The 19156-nt window shown below is 33.9% G+C and overlaps 2 protein-coding genes across 2 annotated transcripts in view; one reads left to right on the plus strand and one right to left on the minus strand.

Annotated features, from left to right (window-relative positions):
- The window catches only part of LOC144436932 (E3 ubiquitin-protein ligase rnf213-alpha-like), a 55132-nt gene extending 44355 nt beyond the window's left edge, over positions 1-10777 (plus strand). Inside the window, exons 57-68 of the mRNA XM_078125800.1 lie at positions 476-576; positions 761-818; positions 1393-1595; positions 2096-2231; positions 2570-2662; positions 2897-3077; positions 3686-3890; positions 4529-4603; positions 5068-5274; positions 6077-6166; positions 6629-6798; positions 7675-10777. Of these exons, the coding sequence (XP_077981926.1) occupies positions 476-576; positions 761-818; positions 1393-1595; positions 2096-2231; positions 2570-2662; positions 2897-3077; positions 3686-3890; positions 4529-4603; positions 5068-5274; positions 6077-6166; positions 6629-6798; positions 7675-7840 (1685 nt within the window). The 3' untranslated portion in view covers positions 7841-10777. The remainder of the gene's footprint in view (positions 1-475; positions 577-760; positions 819-1392; positions 1596-2095; positions 2232-2569; positions 2663-2896; positions 3078-3685; positions 3891-4528; positions 4604-5067; positions 5275-6076; positions 6167-6628; positions 6799-7674) is intronic.
- Positions 10778-11186: 409 nt separating this feature from the next.
- The window catches only part of LOC144436803 (E3 ubiquitin-protein ligase RNF213-like), a 181123-nt gene continuing 173153 nt past the window's right edge, over positions 11187-19156 (minus strand). Inside the window, exons 89-92 of the mRNA XM_078125663.1 lie at positions 18139-18345; positions 17922-18011; positions 16255-16430; positions 11187-15318 (exon numbers count right to left, since the gene is read on the minus strand). Of these exons, the coding sequence (XP_077981789.1) occupies positions 15147-15318; positions 16255-16430; positions 17922-18011; positions 18139-18345 (645 nt within the window). The 3' untranslated portion in view covers positions 11187-15146. The remainder of the gene's footprint in view (positions 15319-16254; positions 16431-17921; positions 18012-18138; positions 18346-19156) is intronic.

Raw genomic sequence — 19156 nt, forward strand, 5'->3', positions numbered from 1 at the left:
AAATGGTATATGGCGTTATGTTTGCGAAATTTAGAAATAATGTCAAATAATAATAGAAATATATTTATTAATAAATTGTACATTTTGTTGATGTATTTTTCTCCAACTGAATATGCGTCTATATGTGATTCTTGTGTCTAGTGTGATGTTAGTTTCAAAATCGAGTGGGAGTAATGAGTGCGTACTCTCAGTACAATGTCGGCCATATTGACTGGCACTCCATGTGTCACTAGGGTCATAACGAAATCCGGATATAACGAACAAAATTGCCCAGTCCAAAGTTATTCGTTGTAATGAGGTTTTACCTGTAATTTCATTATTAACAATAATTATATTGCCAGATTATGAACTCAAAATCGGTTATTACGAACTCAGAATCAGTTATCAATTTTTTTTCTAAATTACATCCTCGATGTTTCTCTTTTGTTTTTCGCAAATTAAATCGACTGCATGCTTCTTTATAACTGTCTTTCAGATCTCGATGAAGCTGCCTTTGATTTTAATACTAATTCCAAAGAAAGCAGAGCTAAATGGGAGTCGGCTATAGCAGAAACATTTGTTCGACCAGTTGTGAAGGTAAAATCCAGAACAGTACATTTTAAGACCATGTATATAGCGCTACAAATCTGAGTGTGTTTTGAGATGTGCAATCAGAAAGATGCTCATTTGAAATGCCCTATAGAGGTGGGTTGGTGGGTGGGTGTCCTGTTTGAATTTACATAACATAGTAATTAACTTATTTCCTTTTGACAACTTTTAGAACTTCGGTAGCAGACTGGAGACGTTACGGAGGGATATGATTATGGATGCAAAGCTTGGTAGGTTTAGTCAAATAAATTCATTAAAAAAGATAATGTGAGGAAATCTTTTAGTATCACCGGTATCAGTTTGTCCGTCTGTGTATCGCGAGTATCCTAAAATTTGCATATTGATTGACCTCTGAACTTTGTCAAGCACAACCTCATTACAATATATTGTACAGTATTTCCGACCGACCTAATGTACAAATATTGCTCCCTTATTTCGTAAGTTCTTTAACCCCACTTGATGCATTTCTCTAGTTTAACCCGTATTTCATCTATATAGTGAATTCCTGATTGTCTCATTTCCTGTAAACGTAGCATAGGGCCCTAACTGTGCACTTATTAAGCCCAGGGAGTCAGCATCACGGAATTGCTACTACAGACTTTCTAGCAACTTTTTTTGAAGTCGTTTCCTCTAAAACTGACTATCATCACATGTAGACGGGGTGAGTATTTGCGCCAAGTGATGCTTGATTAAATAGATAGGCAAATACGTAAAAACTTCTATTTTATCCGAACGAAGACATTGTAAGGATGCTTTTTCATTCAAATGATGTTAAGCACTTGTGTGTTTTACTTTGGTACCCAGACAATAATCCACTTATCAGCGCAATTTATGAACTGGATGACGATTTGCCAACGGAAAATGCGACTTCGCTATGTAGGATTCCTGATCTCTGGAGTTTCAGAGTAAGGTTTTCCTTAGACCAGCTTGGTGGCATCTTGGAAGATTTGACAAGGAAAGAAAGAGAAGAGAAGGGGTGCCAAGTCCTTCATGAATTCCTGCAATGGGTGCGTTATATTACGAAAATATAACTTATAGTTAGTTAGCTTCATATCCACGATGATGCTAGCGAACTATAAGCTGAAAGTTGTATGTGAAAATGAATTTCTAAATGTTCTTGAAGATGAAGTGAATGTTGTTGTTTTTTTGTCCTTTACACCAGTCTCTTAGAAAGGAACTAATACAAAATTATATACAGTACCCAACACGACAAAAAGCAATAACCTTACTTTCGACCAGAAATGAACATACACTTTTTCTCATGGAAAAATTAAATAAAATAGTTAAGTTAGCTTCAAGGAATATTCAAGGGCCATATTTGATATAGCACTTGGCTAAATCACTTGTAATACTGTAATAGCATGCCTGAATACTGAAATACACGAGTTTCAACGCGTGCAATGATTCATTAGTTGACGAGGTGCAGTTATATTATATTCAAATCAATGTTGAGTTAAATACATTTAATATTTCAAATGAAAATAATGTGTTTAAAACCTTTCTGTAGGAACGATGGTTACGAGCACTGCGCTTTCTGCCAGATGTTATCGAACTACAAAAAGTACTGCGCAGAATATATCATCTTAGAATAACAGAACGAGAAGCGGAAGATTCAACTACTGAGAGTTTTATCAGCAAATATGGTAATTATTTAACTATCGTAATGTAGTGCATTTGAACGACGACGGAGGTCACACCAAACTAGTCGTTTAGAAATGTTGTCAATGTGTGGTCGTTTATAATGTAGCTAATTATCGTGCAAACGATAGCCACAAATTCGTTGATCTAATAATTATGTTAGAATGTTGTCTACTGTGCATTTTTCGATATATTAACATTCCCGATCAGTAATCATGCAATAGTGTTTTAATGTAACACTCAGTTGTACCAGAGTCCCATGCAACAGTGTATTTGTGGAATATCTAAATAATAATAATTGAATATGTAATTAATAATTTGTTCTTTGTTCTGTATAATCAAGTTGATGTCAAACCAAATCTTGGCAAGTTGGTTGAAAGCTTCTGTACAGCATGGAAATTGGTGAAAAGAGGGATTACCATTGAAGGCCTTGGAGGTAAGAACAAATGCCCGTACACATGAATTCCAGACCTATCTTAGGTAAACAGTAAAGGACAATACTTGGCGCATACTAACAATGCTAAAGTTTGCCTGTAGCAACGTTGGTTGCAATATGGAGGTCACTCAAGAACTTTCTATTTGTCGCACGTATTGTTTGCGTGTCTAGTTTCAGTGTGGAACTTGGAAATGTAGCAGTAACAGTCAAAATCGTTGTTTTTGGAAATTTTAGGAATAGACGTACCTGAAAAGTATTGTATAGAGGAAGGGAACCAGACAAACATACCAATATCTATGATGATTCCAACTGTAGTGGGAAGAGGAATATGTTCCCTTGCTCTGGTTGATGCACTTATTTCTGTCCAGAATATATTTCTGCATAGATTCGCTGCTCTCAAAGGGTTCTTAATGAGGTAGTATGCTTATTATATATATATATATATATATATATATATATATATATATATATATATATATATATATATATATATATATATATATTATTGTTTGTTGTATAGTAAAAACATCAATTTTTAAACTAAATATGAATCATATTAATGTAAGATTACGATAACAAAAACAATGCAATAGATGTCTAATATGTAAGAAAGAAAAGTGGTCTTTTGGTTTTCAGAAATCGTGTGGATATTTGTGATTATTGATATTTTCCACCTTCATACTGGGGTGATGGAGTATATGCAATCAAAATGATCCGTTTTCCCCACATATGTAGCTTAAAATGACAGTGACGTCAGTGAAGTCAAAGGGTGTATTGAGTCTATACACACAGTTCCAGACTGAATTTTTCAACACCCCATTGCTACTTATCACTATAGATTATTACGATCTCTTATGCTTACCAAAACGCGGAACATCTTAGTTAATGTGAGTTGTAGTTTACATATCTTTTGACCAAACAACAAACAGGTTAAACATGATCCATACATCTAATGGCTATCGTCACATACTCACGTTTTCGAATGCACATTCTAAGTTGTTTACCATTTGTTGAACAACACAGCTCCCAGCGAGTGAGGATGGCTGATGTGACCACTTTTCATCTTATTGCCTATGACCATGAAGAAGATTTGGAACCATTAATCACTGCACATCGCGATTACACTCTCGAAGTTGACAAAGAAAATAGAATCGACTATGACTTTGCTGCTTTGGAGAGACAAATCATCAACAAGTTCATAGAAGGAAAATCTCTTATTGTAAGAGAGGTAAGAAAAAAATGCTGCAAAGTTGATGACATATGGTACGTGTTAGTGAACACTGCCTTTCATATGTTTCAGTATTTATTCGGGTAAATATTTAAGCCTTAAGGACTAGCCCGAACTGGTGAGTTGGCACAATATAAGTAATTGCCACACGTAAACTTTCACGTTGGCAATACACCATGCTTGCAACACCCACTTCAATTATTTCATTGTGGGTCTCACATGACAGTTGGGGTCAAATCAATGACATATAAATATATGCTCGCAGAATTTCTCAAGGATACAATTTTGTATTTGTAGATTTATTACAAGATAGGACAGTGAAATGATATTTGCTCGAAAGTATCTCCATACATATGTAATTCAACTAATTGAAGTGGTCAGCATAGGTCAATATTTAACGCAGTTTCAACTTTGAACTAATAAAAACTAACATAGCTAAAATCGCAATATTTATTTTTATATTAGTTGATGTGTTTTATGTGCATCATATGAGTATAATCATTTATATGTTGTGGTCAGCATTTTTGGTGGATGATAACTATTTAACAATTACAGTTGACACAGAGAAATGCCATAATTTGACTACTTTGACTTTGCATCAAATTCATTATTAATATAATATTCTATTTCGCTTGTAGACATTCCCGTTTGCATACAGCGATAGCGTTTGTGATAAAATGACATTTGCTAACCTAAGAAGACGAGTTCCGCAGGTAAGAGGCTTTGAAGCAATCTATCTGTCTGTCTGTCTGTCTGTCTGTCTGTCTGTCTGTCTGTCTGTCTGTCTGTCTGTCTGTCTGTCTGTCTGTCTGTCTGTCTGTCTGTCTGTCTGTCTGTCTGTCTATCTATCTATCTATCTATCTATCTATCTATCTATCTATCTATCTATCTATCTATCTATCTATCTATCTATCTATCTATCTATCTATCTATCTATCTATCTATCTATCTATCTATCTATCTATCTATCTCCCTCCCTCCCTCCCTCCCTCCCTCCCTCCATCCATCCATCTTTAATTTAATTGTTATAACTCCTATCCAAACTGAATAACTGTATATAGTAGTTACACATCTGAAGTCTAATTAAGTGGCCACACCTATATGTGAATAATACTTGAAGGTAACACTTAATAAATGAGGATGATTTGATGTCTTTCAACTCCCTTTCCATTTTCAGGAAATCTTGGGTCAAGGAATTCAACAGGATATTACAAATGAGCTTCGATATAAGATGATGTTTCCAGACCTTTGTACCTCTTTGAGAGCCGTTCATTTAGCCATAGGCTTTCTTAGTGCTACAGGGGGTGATCAGAACATGACAATTCACAAATACCTACAGGATATCCTTCGAGTGCCTCAAAAGGATGGGATACATAGTGAAAAGGTAACGTGATATGAGAGAGCGAGAGAGAGAGAGAGAGAGAGAGAGAGAGAGAGAGAGAGAGAGAGAGAGAGAGAGAGAGAGAGAGAGAGAGAGAGAGAGAGAGAGAGAGAGAGAGAGAGAGAGGGGGGGGAGAGAGGGAGAGAGGGGGGAGAGAGAGAGAGAGAGAGAGAGAGAGAGAGGGGGGGGAGAGAGAGAGAGAGAGGGGGGAGGGTTCTATAGTAATATATCTCATGTAAATGTCGAGTAATCAGTGCATTTATGCTAATTGTGCAGAACTAAGCGAAAATATATCAGATCGTAAAAGCTAGAAAATGTATTATTGCCACAGATAATAAGGTCAAGCCATCGTATGATGACGTGATATTCAAATGACTTCAGAAGTGTAATACCACAATAAGTTATCTTTAATTCAAATATATAAAGGCAGACTATACATTCGAAATTGATGTCATTGTATTATATCAAGATATCATTGTCAATCTATCAATTAAATCAAGAATTCAAGAAAATATGTTGTTCTAACAAGGCGTTAAATTCATTCTTTCAAATGACTAAGTATAGTATCGCATGTATAACCTATCGGCTGAATTAGTTGAGCCGGAACAAATCCCAAGAAAATTCTCAAAGTCAGTAACTCCTACAAATACTGACATAACATTTTAACCAGATCATCGATTATTTAGCCATGAAAGAGACAATGTTCCACACAAAACAAACAAACTATAATTAAATCTACAGCTTTAAAGATCTTTGCTTTATCGACTTTGAGAGAAATTATGGTTGAATATCTTTCTAATTTCAGGCAAGAAAGACATGTCTTCTTTCCCATACACTGGCACTCTGGCAGTTAATGTCTGTTGAGCAAGCAAAGGAGTTTATAAAAGGAAATTCGGTAAGAATAGTCATTCAATCATATTTCGCGTTGACAATGCCATTACGCATACCATACGTCGAATCTCTTGAAGATGATGGTATTAACCGATTGTTCGCTCACACGGTAAAATCGGCGAAGTAACCAGAGAAGATAATGTGAAATAGGACTTAATCCATATAATACCATGACTAAGTCTCGGATGTCTACTAGTCGCAATGTTTGTCAAGAGACCTTTACGTATGAACCATGTTTCAAACCGTTATGCATTGTGTATTGCAACCATTGTCTTCCTTACTATCAAATATAATTATGACTGTCGTGTTTCACCACAGTGTCTTCAGCATGTACGTACATACTTTTGTTTTAATTGTTCATATTGTTATTGCTGCTGTCGCTATGGCTGCTGGGAAACATACTTTGTTATCCTAATGGCATTAATATTCTGACTTATCACTCACGTTCTTTTCTTGAAATTGACAGGATCCGTTTGAAGAAATTGACGCCAATTACAAGGAAGATTTACCAGACATTGAAGATCTTAATGAGGTTCTTCGTCGGATAGATGTGCATGTTCTCCTGAAGGAACTCTACGAGTTTATATTGCTGGAAATGAAATCTAGTCTGAAGGTTTCGCTGGAACCAACTGACAGGTAATAAATGACAAATAAATATTTATGTTAGTTCTGTTAATAGACATATTCAAGAATTATTATATGTTAATGAAGAATTACGAGTGCCATAGTATCAAAACAATTTGGCTATTCGCCAGGGAGAGAAAGCATGCTGTAAAAGCGTACCGTAACCCGTGATATATACATAGAGTAAAGTGCTTCTGGCCGAGATGTTTTGACTTTGCTGAGCTGCTGGAGTAGGCTCAATTCATAATACTATAATACTAATAAGGTCAAATAAAAAAGTTGTTTGGTCCCGGTAACCCGAACACACGTAGTTTTTTATGCCGACCCTAAACTTCTTTTTTTTTACATTTTCGATAAAAAATAACAAAATCGCGAATATTGTGAAGTCTCGCAAGAAATAGAGGAAGCGGAAACTGACATCAACTGAAAAAGACAATATAAAACTGTTCTTCTAATCTGTATGGCTGTACATAACTACATGAACTAGACACTTAAATATGAAAAAATGAAGAATCTACCTACCCCACCTATTTTAAAATTAAATGTAATTGGAACCACACAATATTGTTACACCTAATTTAATCCATATATATATATATATATATATATATATATATATATATATATATATATAACATAAAGTAATATACAGCATACAGTCTTTATCTTGACTATATCTTCGATAGGTTATTATGAAGGTCCATATGTACGACGCAGACACCAAAGATAACAAATCTAAATTCATTATAATTGCATTTGCATTCTAAGCATTTTAAAGTTATTTGACAGCTACTATCTCCAGTAACGATATCTATGGTTTAAACAATTAAACTAGACATTATAGTGTGTAAGTTATTTGTCATTGTTTCCTTTATTTTGATAATATAGATTGGTGAAAATCTTGAACGAATTCCTGACAAACAAGTCGGCAAAAGACATCAAGGGGCTAGAGAAGTTACCAGACAAGTTGCAGCTAAAACACAGCGTCGATCTTTGGCTCCGGGTAAACAAGTATCAGACCGACATTGAAGTTACCGTGTTTGCCAACGAGTGAATGATTGCGGATTAATAACGCTTGCCTCGTATCGATTGTGGAGATTATAGAGGATCATGCACTGTGATACATATTGACCAAACAGCGAAATTATAGCTAATCACCAGAATAATTGAGCAGTCAGCGATGCCGTTTACTGTTTCTGTTGTTATGTTAAATTTTGTAGCGTATGGCATTAAGTGTGCTTATTGTATAATTCGTGTTTCTGTATTACAAATGTATTTAGTTTATCAATATCCTTGCACACAATACTGAGAAATAGCTCAGATAAATTAAATAGATAGCAAGTTCACTTTGGCAACATGCAGTAAGACGTTGCAAGATGGGATGTCAGACCTGTAATAGAGACACGTGAGCTCGTGAACGTTTTAAAAGATAAAGCCTGTATGTTTTCATACGAATGTTAATGATACCTGCATTTCATAGCCATGTTTTTTGTTTTAAAATAATTGTATTGATAATGTGCCAATAGCTTAATATGTATAATTAGTGTGATCACAAGTGCAAATAATTCAGAGTTCGAACTGAAATTTATTGACTTATGAGATGCTTAAAGTTGAGATGTGAGAGTTTTCTTTTGAGTTGTATTTTTTACTATCTTGATATAATTTTAAACGAGTTTTGGGTTTTCACCTAACAAGGGCTTAGACTGACGGTCCTCGTTAAAGAGATATTCATACGCAAGTTTAGCGAAGTCATGACTTAAACAACAATATGGACTCTTTAGTCTATTAAAATATGAACTTTGGTAGAAGCAAAGCTGTAAAAAGCTGTATGCACTTCTGGAGAACCATTTGTTTAACCCGTACTTACTTCTATTACTGCTTCGTGCCTGGGATACTTTCTTGAGAAAGTTTATTTTGACCACAGTGAAACTAGCGAGCAAATACAGCAATGTTATGCAGCCCCTCGTATCACTACTTATATACTTGCCCAGTGTCATGTCAATTTACCATACATTTACTTTCATTGAGCATATCGAATACTAGTATGGATGGGGAACTTGCAATCCAGACTGAGCATGCTCAGTCGCAAATGACTGTGGGATTATATGTGGTTATTGTAATACCTAATCTGGAGCTACTGATAAAATTAACCTCCCAGAATGGTCAGGGTAACTATGAATTGATTATTTGTAGTCACAGACAAAGTATCAACATTGTTTACAATACTAATTGATTAGTAGTTATCATTACATTTCCCATGATACAACATTCAACATGGCGGGTTTGCAAGTTCCCTATTGTGCAAACATTAATGGGTAGGGGTCCCATCGTATTGCAGCCCGTATTTGAATAAGGAAGAATTTCTGTCTGCATGTATATGTTAGTCCGTCTATGCCTAGGTGAAAACCACTAATAAGATACTCATTCGAAAATAATCCAACATCAAACAAGTATCACAATTATACGAAGAAAGTAAAACAATACTTTTGACGATAAATGAAAACATTCATGGATGCACTGTTTTGCATTTTTAATTAACCAAGAATAAACAAATTGATGGCGATTCAGTTATCGTTTTTATTTCACCAATTTATTTACTGTTCTCAATCATCCAGGTGGTGGGTTACTAACAAGTAATTGCAATCTATCCTACTGGACTTGCTGGGTTTCTTATGAATGACAACAGTTTATTTCATATATTCAATAAATCATAGATCGAGGAAAAATATATGTTGTTTACGTTACTTATTTTCTAACAACTCTCTTGATAGTTGATTCTTATTTTGAGAAGACTGATAATATTCACATATGCTGGTTTTCTGACCAGTGTGAAATTGTTTAAGTGAACAACGATTGGGTTGTACGGTTGACAGCATAGAAAACTAAAATAAAACTTAGAACTCCAAGTTATATTCAAATAGCATCAGTACAAGCTGATGTTGTACATCACTTTATCAAAAACAAAATGAATAATAATGCACACATCAAGAGATTATAACATCCCATTGTCATTAGAGAAAGAGAGAGAGATACATACATGCATAGACACACACACACACACATCACTGTATAATAGTTTACCTACAACTCCTTCTAATTTGTACTCTCACATAACCTTTTTTTATTTCAGACAAATCTCATCAGTGTAGAAGGTTTGTGAAAATATTTTTGTCATTTTCGAATCGTTCCTTTGTTACTCATAGGTATCTGAATACCGATTTGATCCTCTTTTTTAGATAAGTTTGGTAGAAATTTCAATATAATTTTTCAACAAACATGCAGAGTACTTGCAAGAAAACTAAAGTAAACAATTCATATACTATGTCTTTATCGTTGTAATCAGAAAATGTCCTTGTTTGCCCAATGAAATTACAAGGGTATTTCCCCGTGCCACGCCATGCACTACGAAGATATATTTTCACAATTTACATACTTTAAATACACAGATTATAAGAGATCGAGGACACTTGCTACTTTGAAGGTTCATGTATGTGTGTTATCCCCAAAGTAAACATCAACATCGAATATTGCTAGATGTTGTCACTGTGAGGAGTTGGGCAATGTAAATATATGTTTTCAAGCCGTCTAGAATTGAGGCTGCATTAGTGTATTAAAAGTGGTGATTGCAACAACTCTTGAAGCCTTGATCACTATAAAAAATTGCGTAAGTCTTGTAAGTTAAATGCATTTCCCGGGAAAGTTTTGTCTTTCATCATCGCAGTTGTTAGCCTACAAGACTAGTTTAATGGATGGATGACCTTTTGGTCATTCCATATTTAGACGTCTGTTGATAATATGAAGCTAGTCTTGTAAGTTAAATGCATTTCCCGGGAAAATGTTGTCTTTCATTATCGCAGTTGTTAGCCTACAAGACTAGTTTAATGGATGGATGACCTTTTGGTTATTCAATATTTAGACGTCTGTTGATAATATGAAGCTAAATAATAATTCGGTTATTGTATTATAATAATTTCACAGCCTAACTCCAAAACAGAAGTTTGTATAATTATACTTGCATATGCTTGACGCAGCATATATATTTCTAAAGGTCAATAAATATGCCTACAAACATACTCTTTGGTACACCCGACATTTCTTTGAATGAATACCTAATGTTTAAGTCTCACCAAGGTTTGGTAGCTGTTCATAATCATAAGCCTTATCTAGGACGATTGCACCATATCAGTTACTTTTCAAGTTCAAGTTGTAATGCACTTAAACTTTGTATTTTCAAAGTGCTGCTTAAACTTCAATTTCATGGGTGCAAATGTTAGTTGGTCGTAAGATGAAATCATGTACAAATTAACTTTCTATTTCTAATAATGTATTTCAATATAATACTTGATGATATCCTTGCGAAAACATACACAGATACAATGAAAGCATGTTTGATTTATTCCCAACACCATTTATTACCATTAATTGACAATGACATACAGAAAAAAAGTTAATATTCTAGCAGTTGAATATAGAGTAGCCATACCAGCGATGTCGAATGCTATCTTATCACGTTTATATTACTGAGCGATCTTAATGTGAATTAACCACAAAGCGATCGGACAGGTTTACATCGAACATTTAATATGTTCTGAGGACACTTTGCTACGTATTGCCACTTATCTCCGACGCCGTCCATAAACAGATACATACCTTAATGCGTCGAAACTACACTCTTTAAAAATAAACAAGCCAATTAAAATACCAATGGCAAGGACAGACAACAATCTTGACAATTCATCTATTTAATAACTAGAACGGCTAATGGCATATTGAGAGAAAGTTATGAAACATCACCGATGCATTAACCTGATAGACACAATGGCTTGGTTTGCTATGTTACAAAGTAACGTGGCATTAAATAACGTGGTAGATTTTATATATCCGCTGGTGTGTTATTCCTAAGTTAGGACCTACACCGTTACCATACAGATGCAGAAAAATACATGCATATGAGACTTCACGCAACATGATCGTTTATCGAGGAATGCATCCTTTCTCGTATTTGCCATGTAAAAAGTCCACTTAGTACTACATGTGGTTAAGGTGTATGAACAATTAATCATGACTTTAGCCACGAAGAAGTAGACGTGTTTCTATACACTCCTTTTTTGTAATGACTGAATTCATTGACCCCCCAACATTACTGTGGCAAGTCTGACTACTATAATAGTAATTTTACTAAGTGGTCTACGATGGGTACAAAGTAACTTCTTACATTCATCGACCATTCTAGTTATCTGAATAGATGGATGCATTGACAAGTCTACTAAGATTCTACAATATGAAAACACGTAACAAAACAGCTATGTAATTATTTTGCCTGCATAACATATTTTCTCTAAATTGTTTAAATCACCAAAATTGTCAGGAGAACAGTTGCACATAATGTACCTTTACACACAATGGCGCCAATTATGAGAGAATACATCTCATTTAATTGGACAAACAAAAGACTCCCGATTCCGCAGTCATTCCTGAAGGAACTATTCTATATCCATTGATCAAATTTACGTACTTCTCAGTCACTATTACTAGTAAGGAACTTTAGTCTTGTTTTGAAAGTTTCTTATTTTTCTCCATTAGTACATATTAAGCAAAATGACTAATTTTCTCGTAACTTATTGTTATCACGTCTCGTAGATGTAAACTGCTGTTGAACCATGATTCGAGAATTGTGCATGTTGTCCTGACAACCATAGCGATTAAGTATTGATAATTCGTTTACATGAGTATATTTGGATAACTAGTTTTTCAACTAATCAAATATTCGTGATAAAACAAATAATGTAACGCTCAACGCTACCTAATAACTACATCAAACAACACTTCATAATATGTATCTTAACATTAATGACTTCCCGTTGGGTCATCAAGGATAATGAACTACATTTAGCGGAGATCTGTGCTACCTGTTACAATCCATTTTGCAATGATTAAACCTCACAGTCGGGTATTCATAAACATTTGAATATCACGCGATTACTCAGATGCTATTATAATATGATACATTGACAAATTTGGACTGAACAGTTTGGTAGGTAATGTTTAAGCATCACGCCCTGTACAGCGGTTCCTTCCTTGGTTTGAATGACATTCTTGCTTGTTTTTCTCACAGGTAATGCACAAATCTATTACATAGAGAATGTTAATGAAATGAATGGCTTGTATAGCTAACATTAAACATTCAATGGTTTCTGTATACAATAATATTTATAAGATATTGTGAATTTAAAGAGCGAACACAGCATCTAGATACATTGATCTTTAAAACATTAAACATTAGAAATGTCGAATGTAATCTGACAATCAGATACCGTATTTTGAAAGAAATGCTGTGTTCATATACAACATTAGTTCACTGTATGTAAGAAAGTATACATTGACATTGTGGAATAGTAATTCCTGTTAATATCTCACATTATATTTCACAGACACCAACAGTAGCTTGTACAACAAAGTAGATATCATGACAAGGGTTTCGAATCTGGTTTTGAATGATGGATTTCTTCTAACAATAATACTTCACCGATAAACTTTGAAGTCATCATGTTAATTTTGTCATATTTTATAGCCAAGGCCTGCGAATATAAAATATGACAAAATAGGTAGAAAGTGGTATGCCAATGTCCCGAGTTGTGGTTAACTCTTATACTCACAAAATTAAACGAAAGCAGTTCTGATTTACATACATACAGCATGGGATTGGGGTGATGTGGGGTGATGTGGACATTTTGAATTAGCAGTCCTCCTCTGTGCTACATGTGCTTGGGTACACAATATAAAATGATCCGCCTAATCTACCTAAACCGAATATATGGAATCATGAATACATGTATATACTTTCAACTATCCTGTATATATGGAATGTTACATAATCAATTAATTTGGTCAGAATTGTATTTACTGTGTAATTATTCATGATAATTACATAATGCACTATGTTCAAATTAAATTTCACCAACTTAACTGTGTGTCTAATTGTTGGTACAAAGTCACACAAGGATTAATATTTGATACACATTTATATATAACAAGAATAATTACGTCAATGTTGTAGAGATGACTCGTTTTCATTTGGCAATTCTAGTTTCAATCATGCACTGCCGCTATTTAAGTATTTTAAAAAAGAATATGAATCTAAAACATACGACTAAATGTTCAACAAATTACAATGCCTGGAAAATGAACTTTGACCATATTATATTCGATATGTGGTACTTCCTGTTTTAAAATACCTTTAAATTGGTTAGATTTACAATATCCTGTAGTCCATAAACTATATCCGTAGCATTATTTGCAATTATAGAGGGTCTGGCATAACTATCTACTTACATGCATTATTGTCTTCAAAGTCCTAACAAATAATAGTGATACAAAATGCACTTTTATCACATTAACAAGTAGTGACATATAGTCGGGAAAACAATGTTCGACAGTTATATTTTGGGAATGTTGATTTGTAAAGTGCTCACGTATGGGTCAGAGGTGAGAGTCTTTCACAATAGCATGGAAACGATTTTATATAGTATATATAATGAAAAACATTGCATATTAAATGAATAATTTTCCACATAATAATCATTTAAATACTCCATTAAGTGACAAATTAATAGCTATACCTTGTTTATATTACATAATCGGTATATAATGATTACGTAAGCCGAGTTTTGGAGTATGGATGGTGGAGTTGAGCTAAACATTACTTTTATTGAATTGAATTGAATTGAATATGTCTATACAGTATGTGTTGAGACAAACTACCAACTATCTACACTTCCGAATATTAATTATACAGATTCGTGATATTCTATTTGGTCCTAACTGATTGAATGAAGCACACATACATTTCATGTATAGAGGGATTTAGAATTTTCATAAGCACGGGCTCTAAGTTTGATATAAAGCGCATACCACTGATACAAACAAAACTATTAAAAAAAAACTATTTGAAATTGTTCATGATTTTTCAAAGTTAACATAGACAGCGAACTGACCTATTTTTTATTTCATCATATTTGATGTCAATACACCGCAATATCTTTTCTGTGCGGAGAAACCCATCATTCAAAATCCAGATGGCATTAAAGATGAATTTGAACACAATAACTATGAGTTATTATTTGAAATATGGAAAAACATAGATATAGTCTAATTCGGTCTGAAAAGTAATGTTGACTTCATTGGTCACGTAATTTTGGTCATGTGGGACGGCTTATTTCGTGGAACCACTTTCATTTATATAATGCAATTGATATTCATTAACGAAATTTTCATTATTAATCCTGATATCAAGGATCAACACATCAACTGCTTTGAGAATTTGAGTCTCGGCTACAGTGTCACATATTTCTTGCAAACACTTAAGATCTTGATTCTGCATTCTGGATATCTGTGTGATGTTCATGGAGCACATGCCAAACTTTCACAATGTGCTTCACCAAAAGCTGGCATGGTAACTTTTTCAAATCAGTAGTACCATCTGTAGATTTCGAAAATTTAGACAAGTAGAATTCTTCAAGGGTAGCGGTCAATCTGAAATGAAATCAGTAATTGATTTGACAAATGTGAAAAATGAACTAATGATAGATGGATATTCACCTCTTGTAATATTTTGACAAATTACCTGGGTAAATCAAACTATCGCCGCATACAATACGACGAACCCAACATAATAACCAGGGTTTTAAAACAGTATAACTAATTGTACGTAATTTGGTAATTATGTATATACTGCGACATTAGTATAAACGATTCCCTAATTATTCGCTATACCGAGTAATCAATTTTGTAAAAGCTTGATAAGTCTATGCTCAAATAAAGGTGGAACACTGATTCTTAAATGACAAGATTTGTGTGATTTTTCAATTGGAGTATTATAAACATAATGAGTCATTAATTCCCAATGGGACTGGAAAAGTTGAAATTATGAATAAATTAAACAACTTTACAGTATTGTCAGAGATGAATCGATATGGTAAACCATAGTAACACTGCATAATTCAGCTACTTTGATGAAGACCAGATAGTTCTACTCTTTCCTTAGTTTTTGTTTGAAAATACTGCTTGTTCTTTTCAGCAGTATGTTAATAATCGCTAGAATTCTGGAACACTACACATGAATACGTGTCTTTGAAAGTAAATTCAATAATATTGCTGTGTCCATAACACAATCATTAAATTAGACCACACAGTCTAAGTTAATATTGTGATGGTTCACTTTTTTGGTGTGCTTAGGTTATATATGAATCAGAATAATACATAAACTTGTCAATAAATGTCGAAATGGTTCTTCATTTAAAAACAATTGATTGAAGTTACATTAATACAACAAAGCCAAAAGAGTTAGACACATATGGATAATATGGATCACTTTGCAAGGGCATACGAGATATTTGTATATTCAATCTTCAAGAGACATTGAAACACTTTACAAAGCAATTCCTTTAAAAAAATGTAACAGTTACTTACGGTTGATTTGGGTCAATGTCTGTCTTTCGCCCCTTTATCAATTCCAACTTTATAAATTCAAATATTTCCTTCATAAGAGCATTGACATCAATGCGAGGAAGTACACTTGATAGAGATGGTTTTACATCATTTGGTATATCTTCCTTGAAACGATGTGAAACATCATTGAATGGATCCTATGTGAAAAATTATTACATATGTAGCTTTTAAGCAGATAAATGTTTAATTGTTTTTCAACTTAAGAAAACATATACGATAACAAACTTAGGGAATAACGAGAACGCTTACAGATCTTATGATCTTTTCTTTGAATATATCTTATGTCTGTACATATAAAGAAATGTGTTCAAATGAAAATCAAGCAAGCATACGTTTATTTTATTCAAAAGGATAACAAAGTATTTTTAACAACGATTTTCTAGGATTCAACATGTTTTCGTAAAAGACAAATTGCCTTAATTCTGTTTAATTAATATAATTATGACATTGATTTGTTTTGTTAAATGTTGACTCTGGATGTAAATCAGAGTCAAAATAAAAATACTAAGATAAAGGTCATATCAGCAGAGAAATACTGTCTTACACTATAGGAGTAGACACTTGAATGAAATGTCGATGCCTATTTTTACACACAATGTGGCTGCCATTCAGTAAAAAAAAAGTTGTATGAGAACCGAAATTAACGCATGTATGTGTACTCCCTTGTTTTATTACCTGTGCCAAAGACGTAACAAAATATTGACCTCAATTTAATGGCACAAAGTGTCTGCAATATGCGAGAATTAACTTGTTTTTGATAATTGGTCCTAAAGAGAAGGTCACAATCACACGTCACGGTCTTAAAAGAAAACTTACGCCTGATAATATGGGCTTAGACACTTGCATGTGGTCTCTGTGTAGTACAGCTTTTAAGTTATGCAGTTAATAAATTTTTGTTTACCACAAATATTATGGCTACCATTCATTAAAACGTTATAAGAGCACTGCAAGTAATGCTTGGATATAATTCTCTTTTCCTATTTTACCGGTGTACATTATATAAAAGCAATTGACATCATATAAATACAGCAAAGTGTTCATGATATGCACGAAATTGTTTAACGTATACGGAAATGATGCTGAAGACCAGGATAATGTTTTAAAAGAAAGCATGTACAGGATAACATGGAGCCTGTGTTTTAAAGTTTTGTGCAATAATATTTATTTGTAACCAGACATATGGTCGACATCCGATCAAATTTGCATATGTCGCCAAACAAAATGACGTGCATATTTTCCATGGGATATGTAATCCTTGTACCAGCTTTGAATTAAAGTCGATATTGCATGTCAGAGAAATGGCGTATTACATCAGACGGATATACGGAAGGGTGGACAGATGCACTATCGGAACCCACTCTTACAGCCCATCCTATGGGAGACTTAACGGCCTGTGACTAGAGCTGCACTGAGTTCATAATGTATTATAAAAATGATAATTAAAGAAATTATCATCTTAAATATTCACATGTAACTGAATTGCAACAGACAGAGTTATATCATAAAACTTACAATTCATTAAAAGAGTTTGAAGATTAGAAAGTATTTAAATAAACTTTTACATTTTAAACCATTTAGAATCATCATCAATTCATCAGGGAAATACTAAAAAATATGACTTTGCTTACCAAATTGCCTTTCAATGAATGCTTAGCCTTTGCAACAGCCAGTATTTGCCATAGAGACAGGGTGTGTGACAGCGTACACGACTTCTTAGCCTGAAATATACCATGAATAGAAATTATTATATAATCATCAAGGTATATCGTATTAATCTATGACATTCGATTTGATTTCAAACATTTGATGTAAATTACATATATATGTAATGTATATAATATGTACCTTGTCACTTAGAATACCATCCTCTGCAGGCAATCTCAGTGTGTCTTCCAGATATGTGTTGAGAGGCATGTCTTTTTCTTCACCACATGATTTCAGGAACCCAATAGCCAAATTTACAGCTCTTAGTGAAGTACACAGATCTGGCAAACGCACCGAAGCTTGAAATTGCGATTCAATTTCGTTTTGGGTTCCTGGTGATATTTTCGTCTACAAAATATATCAATATAAAGAGAACATTTCAACGAACAAGTTGAAAAAGATAATGAATTTGAAAACGGGAATCAAAACTAATGTTTTGTTAACTGTACCTAACATATAATTGAACTATAAACTGGCAAATGAATAAAGTTTTCTTTGCATTGCTTTGCTTTGCTTACTCATAACGTAAACCCGTATTCAGCATTCAGTGGTTTCCTGTTCCTGTACTGCATTAGCCTGATTGATGGCGGATTGATACATGTAATTTGCTTCTGAGAGATTTGTGGTAGTGCAATAATAACAGTTACACTCCTCTCTGTCTCGTCCTATTGTTTCAGCTGTGATCTCAATTTCATTTTAATAATGGACACTTTTTACACAAAGAAACTATCCACAAATTGTTTAAATGTGATTGAAACTGTCCACATTAACTTTGAAAATGTCCCACCTCGCCAACAGTTACATGCCAGTATCTGACAAATACATGTGATGCCATGCCTAATATCATAAACACATGTCATGTGCTGCCACGCACAAGTAGGTTTGCAATTGCACCTGTTATTTTGTAAAGTGTGTGTAAAAAAGTATATATTTTGAACAGGTCTGAAAAACAGCACCGCGCTAGCTTAGAATTTGTTCATAACGTGATACATGCATCAGGGTTATGTAACAAAACTACCGTAGACAATGCCATTGTTCTTAGCTGTTAATAGCGGAAATAACTGCTCGAATTGCCAGTTTAATTGATTTCAAACTGAACTTTTGTGGAAAAAATCACATCATTTACCCAATCTATACGAAATGGGTTTTTATAGTGAAT

Source organism: Glandiceps talaboti, chromosome 6 (genome assembly GCF_964340395.1).
Source record: "Glandiceps talaboti chromosome 6, keGlaTala1.1, whole genome shotgun sequence".
NCBI classification, from domain to species: domain Eukaryota; kingdom Metazoa; phylum Hemichordata; class Enteropneusta; family Spengelidae; genus Glandiceps; species Glandiceps talaboti.